The 8,965-nt window shown below is 41.1% G+C and overlaps 2 protein-coding genes across 2 annotated transcripts; both read right to left on the bottom strand.

Moving 5' to 3' along the window:
• Positions 1 to 5,664: 5,664 nt before the first annotated feature.
• LOC138902225 (uncharacterized) lies at positions 5,665 to 6,209 on the bottom strand. Its single transcript, XM_070190071.1, has 2 exons — positions 5,886 to 6,209; positions 5,665 to 5,805 (listed from the first exon to the last, which is right to left on the bottom strand). Exons 1-2 carry the CDS (start codon positions 6,207 to 6,209, stop codon positions 5,665 to 5,667), a joined length of 465 nt encoding a protein of 154 aa, XP_070046172.1.
• A 501-nt stretch (positions 6,210 to 6,710) lies between these two features.
• LOC138902224 (uncharacterized) lies at positions 6,711 to 7,204 on the bottom strand. Its single transcript, XM_070190070.1, has 2 exons — positions 7,106 to 7,204; positions 6,711 to 7,007 (listed from the first exon to the last, which is right to left on the bottom strand). The coding sequence occupies exons 1-2, from the start codon at positions 7,202 to 7,204 to the stop codon at positions 6,711 to 6,713; spliced, it is 396 nt and encodes a 131-aa protein (XP_070046171.1).
• Between the last annotated feature and the right edge of the window lie 1,761 nt (positions 7,205 to 8,965).

Raw genomic sequence — 8,965 nt, 5'->3', positions numbered from 1 at the left:
GATAAGTATATCAGTCAATATTCGAGGGCGAATGTTCCAAAGGGGGGAATGATGTTACATCCCGCATTTTCGTACGATAAAGTTTCATCGTAAGTTAATCGACGCAAGTTCGGGAATGAAATTATTTTGTGATTATAAGCATTATGGTATTTTTAAACAAGTGATGAGTAAATTGGTGAAGTTGATAGGGTAACCAAATCGAAGAAAATGAATTTCGTCAAAATTTGATATTTTGGGATAAAATATGGCCTGAGCTAAAATACCTGGTATTTATGGACTAGTACCATACAAGGTACCACATGGCCATGATAGTGAGGTGTATAAGATATGCTAAAAATGAGCAATATTTTAAGTAATTTGGGATAATTCTTAAGTATGTGGGTAATTTGTTAATTATTGGTTAATGGGAGAATTAACAAAGTTAATTATTAATTAGTGGTTAATTAAGGTCTTTTGGATAAAGACCAAAGATGTCACGTGGCAGCAAGGCCATGTCCAAATTGTGACTCTTACAATTGAATGGATAGGTGGCAAATTTATTAATATGTGGCTTGGTCCTTAGTTATAACATAAGCCTTGTAAATTCAAAGATCTACATATCTTTTAGAAATTAAGAGATACATATCTTTCAAGCAATTCATGGAAAACTCTCTAAAGTACGGTAGATTTTGCAATTCAACCAATTCATGCAATTCTAGGCAATTTCAAGCAATTCAAGCAATTCACGGATAAAGCAATTCAACAAAGATTTCATAGCATCTTAAGCAACGTGAGATTTTGTGATTCAAAAGGAGTACGGTGCAAGCTCTTCCAAGAATATCATACGGATTTTTTCCTACTCCATGTATGTTAAGGCTAAGCCCTTTCTTCATTTTGGCATGATCTCGTAATTATACGAGTTTGATAACAAGGCATAAAGAGAAATTCATATTTCGGAATTTACGTATATTTTTCTAGTCTTGCAAGTTACAATATTCTCTTTATCGGGACTTCATATTAAATTGAGTACTTCCTTTTTCCAGTCAAGAGAGCAGACAGTTTATATATACAGTATTACAGTATTTTCATTACCATTGAACTATAATCGATGGACAGGCCCCTATTGGGCAACCTCTGATCAAATGGTAAGTTATATACCGAGCCTACTGTGGCCGAGCACCTAGGAGCGAGCCCAGTTGGCCGCGATACAGAGCCTAGTATGGCCGAGCACCTATGAGAGAGCCTACAATGACTGAGCAGTTATATATACACCGAGTCTTATAAGGCCGGACAGTTATTTTACTTACTATATTGAGAGAGTTGAGTCAGTATCAGCAGGTAAGCATATCTTCAGATTATCATTGACTTCCAGTTGCTTTCAGTTATTATATTATCAGTTCAGTTTCAGCTTTCAGTATAGTGCCTTACATACTCAGTACATTATTTCGTACTGACGTCCATTTTCTGGGGGCGTTGCATTTCATGCGTGCACGTTCAGATAGACAGGCGGGTAGACCTCCTTATTAGGTGTTGCCCAAGTTCAGCTTGATCGGTAAGCTCCATACCCTTCGGAGTTGCCGGGTCTAGAGCTTTACATACATCTTTGTGTGTGTGTGTATATATATATATATATATATATATATATATATATATATATATATATATATATATATATGTTATGAGTAGGTCGGAGCCTTGTTCCAATCACAGTATATCCATCAATAGAGGCTTGTAGACATATCCTGTCAGTTAATGCAGTATGTTGGGCTTGTAGGCCTTTTATGTACATTTTGTTGGATTGTCAGTTGTAGTAGTTATGACGGCCTTGTCGGCCCAACTTTTTATTGATATTTAGTCAGTATATGCAATTGTCTTGCAATGTGGCACATGGACAAAGTATTATATTATATGTTCAGAGTCCCTTAGTCGCAAGTTGGTACCCGAGGATTGGTGAGGCACCGAGTGCCGGTCTCGCCCCCAGGTTCGGGGCATGACATTAACATTACTCTCTCTTGGTCATGATATTTATTTTATCCTTCTTTGTTTTCTCCATGCTTTGCATCGTTACTTTTCTTTGAATCCCTTTAACTCTTCAATATTCACTTTCATTTCACATTTTGCTTTCTGTTCTTTCTTTCTTTCTTTTTTTCTTTGCCTTGCCTTTATTTGTTTCTTTTCTCTTTTTGTGCCTTATTACCTTTTCCAAACTCCTCATCTCTCCCCCAAACTTATGTTTTAGCCAATTGTTTCTCAAGGGTTTTAAGGAAAGCCCGGGTGCCAAGTGAGGGTCACTACAAAACGGGTAAAGGCTTGTAACATGGTTATCAAATGAGAAGGGTTTTGCTCTCAAATGGGTTGACTAGGGATAAAAACATTGGTTGGACATGGAAAGTTTCAAGCGGGTCAAGGAGAGCCTACAATCACTTCTCAAGCCAAGCAAAACTTAAAATATCCCCTAGAAACACATTCGGGGCAAGTTCTAGACCATTTGAGCCTAAAACCCTTCCAACGGGTCAAGGAGAGCCTACAATCACCTATCAAGCCAAGCAAAACTTACAATTTCATTCGGGGCAAGTTCTAAACCATCTGCACGGGTACTTAGACTTGCAACAAAGCATCTCATCTCTCACACAGCAGGATTGTTAAAGAGGATAGAGTCAAGGGCCCACAACAACCATATTCAAGATTAAAAATCACTAATTGTTGGACTAAACCACTCGATAATTTCTTAGGTCAACACAAGAGTCAGAAGGTCACTAACTAAAGCTATTTCTTTCCAAGAACTTATTTTTAATCATAAGAACGTAGTTAAGTGTGTCGGTGCCAAGTGAAGCATGTCTGACTCTTTGAGTCTGACTCAATTAGGTCTTTTTATTCATTATTACTACTATTCTTACCTAAACACCAAAAACTAACTCAATCCCTTAAGAAGGTTGTCACACCATCCATCGTTGGGAAGAGTCACCCGGGTCACACAAAAACTACCTTTGAAATGAACTGTGGTATTAAGAAAACCAAAGGCTTATAGTCCACTTAAACATAAAAAGAAACTAATAGATTAAAAAGAAGTTATTAGAGTAAACAAGAAGCTTTTAAATTAAACATTGACTACTAAGAAAACAAAATAAAGAAGCTATAAAGAAAGCTACTGAAAGCATAAATGAATATACAAAATGAGAGAGGGAAAGAGAAAATATATACATCAATAGAGAGAGATAAGAATATGTACATAATAAAAAGAAAAAAGAAAATGTTATCAGTTATTACAAACCAAGTGTCAAATTATCCAAACATCAATTAAATCCCCCCCCCCCCCCGAATAAAAATAAACATTATCACCAATGCTTAACAAAATAAGAATAAGGAAGGGTAAGAGTAAAGAGGACTCCCTATGTTGCCTTGGACATCTCTGTGTCCATAGCAGCATCACCGCCCTCAGTCTCCTCTAACTAGATCTCATCATCCTCGGCTCTAGGAGTGGCTGGGTTGGAGAACATCTCTCGCACATACTCAGTAGTGTCAGTAGCCAGGTCTGGCTCCTCAGACTGGATAGCTGGTGCTACTGGTGCTGATGCTGCTACTGGGTCTACTGGTGCTGTTGGAATTATCTCCATCAGTATATCAAATGGAAGGTCTCCAGCGGCTGCTATCTTGGTGACCTCTCTCCTCAATCTGTCTACTGATTTCTTGGATGCCTGGGATTTCCTCATATTTATAACCTGCTTCCCAAGCTACTCTATTACTCCTCCATGTACCACCAAAGTGTTCATGATGGTCTTCTGGTTCTCCAAATTCTTCTTCAATGTGTCCTCCACTGTCGGAGGAATCTATGGTGCCGGTGTAGATGTTTGTGCTACAACAGCACTGGATAAGTCAGACAGCTTTACAGTAGCTATCTGCATCCAGTTGTTGAAGCTCGCCAGTGTCTGGGAGACTCGCAGTACAGAAAATGGATGAGCAGGAATAGGCACCAGCCTCAAAGTAGAAGTGGAGGGAACTGATGCTGAAGGCCCTAAATGTGGAGGTTGAGGCATGGCAGTTATACTGGAGGAAGGCCCTGCTGCAGTGGAAGGCATGTCCGCTGAATCTGCAGCTACCACCAAGGGCTCATCAGACTGGCCTACGGTAGTAGTCGGCTGACCCTTATTCTTTAGGTTCCTCTAGTCCTTCAGAGAATACCAAGTGAAGGGCTACTTTGCCCGAACTTTGGTGTCAAAACTCTTCAACTCTACCCCCGCATCTGTAAGTTACTCCGTGATAGTGTTGGGATATGGGTAGGAGATGTCACCTTGCCTACCAACCAGTGATATATTGGCCGACATCATGGCACCCACATTGATTGGGTACCCGGCCATCATAGAAGCGACTAGCACTTCCCGCGGGATTTGGAGATTGGTTTCATTTGGCATGGGTTTAGTCTGCTACACACAAATGTCAGCCATCCTTTTGCCTCAAAATTGAGGGTGTTACGCTGAATATGAACCCCTGCAGTGATCCATGGTGGTGGTGGTCCCGGAGCTGCCAGAATCTCAGCTAGCCCAGGGCGAGCTGCATCACCCAATGCAAACTTCTCTAGGTATTATACTGGCTCCACATCCTCAAACCCTAAATATGCGTTCAGGGTGCTCTGATCGAACCTCACTTTCAAATTCCTCACTTTCGTCACCTTGGTCCCCTTCTTTATATGCTCCGCGTTGGCGTAACATTCTCGGACCAGGTTCTCTTTGGCATCCACCACACTTTGAAGGAACCATGTCCACCCCTTCCGCTCCCGAAATTGTCTCGACACCACCGGGTTGTATTTATCAAGATCTTTTAATAGGAAATGACGCTCAAGATTGAGCGATCTCGACGGCCATCACTCTCGAAAGCTATTGAATGCAGTCAGACTGACGAACCTATCTTCCTAAATTTTCTTCTTCTTCGACCTCTCAAGTCTAGAAACTCTGGTATCACCCCCTCGGCCATCATCCGAGAGATCATCCACATCTACTATAGTAGCTGGTGCATCGGCGGAATGTGTATATGAGGGCTCTGAATCCTGACTATCACCTTCCGAACCCTTGGAAGTGCTCTCTGAGGTGGAAGGTTCATCTTAGTGTTGAAATCCCCCTGAAGCTGTTGTGGGTGTGATTGAGCATCAGGCTGCTACTGCACTTAATCACCCTTCGATGCTTCCCTATGCGGGACATATAAACTTGATTCAGCGGGCTCTGTATCTCTACCTCTCCCGACTGTCGCCTTTTTAGATATAACTCTTTGTGAGAAGAGTGGTATGGTACTCTTGCCACGACCTCGGCAGGGTTCACCCCTCCCCTTTGATGTATCACCTCGACCATGTGAGCTAACCATTTTCTGCAACAAACAGCAATAGGAGTGAGTTCTAGTTTAAGTGCACAATAGCAGACATTTGCAGAACAAAAAAAATATTCAGGGTAGGGAAGTGCGGATGCAGATGCCTTTTGTTGTGACGTTCAAAATTGAGAGGTTTGTACGTTTTCCATACTTAGCCAATTATTCTGAGCTTAGTCCCTATAAAGCACACTCATTCCTGCAACACACTTCAATATTGGTTAGCACAAAATAAGACCTATCTAAAGAAGAAGAAAAAGAAAAATAAAAAGAAATATAGGTTGCCTCCCAAGAAGCACCTAATTTAGCATCGCGGAACGACGCGGATAACCATCACTTGAAATGAATTATTGCCACGATGTGGCCATCACCAACTTTTCCCAGACAATGCTTCACCCGGTGACCATTGACTCTAAACACCTCATCATTTTTATTCTTCAAGTCCAATGCACCAAAGGGTGTCACACCCATAACCTAAAACGGGCCACTCCATTTAGACTTTAACTTTTCGGGAAACATCCGTAACAGAGGATTGAACAACAACACAAGATCACCTTCTTTAAAATCTTTGTTCTGAATGTACTTTCATGAAAGTATTTCATCTTCTCTTTGTATAAGGATGAACTTGTGTATGCATGGTACCGGAACTCATCCAACTCATTCAATTGTTCCACCCTTAAGTTGGCGGCGACGTCCCACTCAAGATTCAATTTCTTTAAAGCCCACATGGCTTTGTGCTCAAGTTCCACGGGAAAATGACAAGCTTTTACGAACACCAACCAGTAGGGAGACATTCCGATAGGTGTTTTATAAGCCATCCTATAAGACCATAAAGCATCATCAAGTTTCTTGGACCAATCCGCCTGATTAGCATTCATTGGTTTGGACAAAATACTCTTTATCACCCGGTTGGAGACTTCCACTTGACCGCTTGCTTGTGGATGATAGGGAGTTGTGACTTTATGAGTGAAAACATACTTGGTGAGTAAGGTGTCGAAATCTTTGTTGCAAAAATGTGATCCCCCATCACTTATGATAGCCCTTGGCATACCAAATCTTGTAAAAATATTCTTCATAAAAAATGCCACCACACTTCTTGCTTCATTGTTGGGTAAAGCAACATCCTCGACCCATTTGGACACATAATCAACTGCGACCAAGATGTAGGTGTTTCCACAAGAACTCACAAAAGGACCTATGAAGTCAATACCCCATACATCGAAAATATCAATCTCCAAAATGTTGGTAAGGGGCATTTCATTTTTCTTTGAGATTCCTCTGGCCCTTTGACACTCATCACAACACTTGACTAGATCACTTTCATCCTTGTAAAGAGTGGGCCAATAGAAATCTGGTCAAGATACACATCTTCTAATCACTCAATCCATACAAATCTGGAAAAGGTATGGTCCATCCCAATAATAGTCTTGACAATCCCGTTTGAGCTTCTTCCTTTGGTTTGAAGAGAACTCATCCGAGGTGATACCACTTACTAGAAATGTTGCTAGATCTGCGAACCATGACACCTCTTTCATTGAAATAGCCAAGAGTTGCTCATCGGGGAAAGAGTCATTGATTTCAAGGCCATTATGCAGCCTCCCCTCCTCCTCCAAACGAGACAAGTGGTCCACCACTTGGTTTTCGCTCCCTTTTCGATCTTGGATCTCTATATCAAACTCTTACAAAAATAAAGCACTCATATCATCAACCGGGCTTTGGAATATTTCTTTCTCATAAGATAACAAAGTGTCGCATGATCCACATGGATAATTACTTTTGCACCCATCAAGTTCGGGCGGAACTTCTCAATAGCAAACATAATGGCAAGAAGCTCTTTCTCGGTAACGGTGTAGTTGACTTGGGCACTATTCATGGTATTACTTGCTTAATAAACCGGATTAAAAATCTTGTTGATGCGTTGCCCCAAAACAGCCCCTACCGCTACATCACTTGCATTGCACATGAGCTCAAAAAGAACACTCCAATTTGTAGCGGTGATGATGAGAGTAGTAGTCAAGTTGAGCTTTAGTAATTCAAAGTCTCTCATGTAATCATCATTGAAATGGAACTTAGCATTTTTCTCCAAAAGCATTCACAACGTGTTTACCACTTTAGAGAAATCCTTGACGAAATGCCGGTAAAGTCCCGCGTGGCCTAAGAAACTTCGCACGCCTTTCACTGAAGTTGGAGGTGGAAGTTTAGAAAATCACCTCAATCTTTGCCTTGTCGACTTCAATGCCATTCTTTGAGATCTTGTGGCCAAGGACAATGAATTCCTCAACCATAAAATTACATTTCTCCTAATTCAGCACAAAGTTTGTTTCTTCACATCATGCCAACAATTTATCCAAGTTTGCTAGACAATCATCAAAAGAATTCCCGGCCACCGAGAAGTCATCCATGAATATTTCAAGGTAATCATCCACTATGTTGGTGAATATCTCCATCATACACCTTTGAAAAGTCGCTGGTACATTGCACAACCCAAATGGCATCCGCGAGAATACGAAAGTACCATAAGGACATGTAAAAGTAGTTTTCTCTTGATCCTCTAGAGCAATAAGAATTTGATTTTAGCCGGAATACCGATCACGGAAACAATAGAAAGCACGGTCGGCCAATCTATCAAGCATTTTATCTAGGAAGGGAAATGGAAAATGGTCTTTCCTCATGACTTTGTTGAGCTTACGTTAGTCCGTACACACTCTTCACCTGCTCACCGTTCTTGTAGGAATCAACTCATTCTTATCACTAGTGACCACCGTCATACCCCCTTTCTTTGGGACACATTGAACCGGAGAAGTCCACGAACTATCTGAAATGGGGTAAACAACCCCGGCATCCAACCACTTGATGATCTCCTTTTTGACAACCTCTTGCATGGCTTCATTGAGTCTGCTTTGATGTTCTATAGATGGTTTGGCGCCTTCTTCCAAGTTAATCTTGTGCATGCAAAATGCGAGGCTTATACCCAAAATATCTGCCAATGTCCATCCAATAGCCTTTTTCCTCTTTTGTAGCACTGCCAATGTAGAATCTACCTGCACGTTAGTCAAACAAGAGGAAAGAATAACCGATAAAGTAGAAGAAGGGCCAAGAAATTCATACTGAAGATGTGGAGGCAATGGCTTCAACTCCAAGATGGGAGGCTCCTCAATTGAAGGCTTTGTTGTAGGAGTTGTTCTATTTTCAAGATCCAAGGACCGTTTGCAGGGCTCATAAGTGTACGACCCCATTCCTTGCAATGAGTTCACCCATTCCACGTAACCCTCCATCTCTTCATCATCATAGTTGAGCAGGACAGCCTCCAAAGTTTCATCAACATTCATCACAGCACTTGTTTCATCCACGGTCACCAAGTCCACGAACGACTTACACACATGGAAAAACACTTTTTCTTCACCAACTCGGAAAGTAAGTTCTCCTACTTCAACATCAACTAGAATCTTCCCCGTAGCAAGGAAAGGTCTTCCAAGAATAATTGGCACCTCATAGATAACCTCACAATCAACAATGACAAAATCTGCTGGAAGAATGAATTAATCAACATGAACCAACATGTCATCAATTACTCCCAACGGTCTCTTCATGGTACAATAAGCCATTTATAATCTCATAGATGTAGGTCTTGGTT

Source organism: Nicotiana tomentosiformis, chromosome 12 (assembly GCF_000390325.3).
Source record: "Nicotiana tomentosiformis chromosome 12, ASM39032v3, whole genome shotgun sequence".
NCBI classification, from domain to species: Eukaryota; Viridiplantae; Streptophyta; class Magnoliopsida; order Solanales; family Solanaceae; genus Nicotiana; species Nicotiana tomentosiformis.
The sequence above is the reverse complement of the archived record's forward strand: the minus strand, read 5'-3'. Positions and strand labels throughout refer to the sequence as shown.

Coding starts and splice junctions, on each gene's coding strand:
- LOC138902224 (XM_070190070.1), bottom strand. CDS start 7,204: ATGAATAGTGCCCAAGTCAACTACACCGTTACCGAGAAAGAGCTTCTT. Junction 7,008..7,105: donor CGAACTTGATGGGTGCAAAA/GTAATTATCCAT, acceptor TTTTTGTAAGAG/TTTGATATAGAGATCCAAGA.
- LOC138902225 (XM_070190071.1), bottom strand. CDS start 6,209: ATGAATGCTAATCAGGCGGATTGGTCCAAGAAACTTGATGATGCTTTA. Junction 5,806..5,885: donor GAACAAAGATTTTAAAGAAG/GTGATCTTGTGT, acceptor GGCCCGTTTTAG/GTTATGGGTGTGACACCCTT.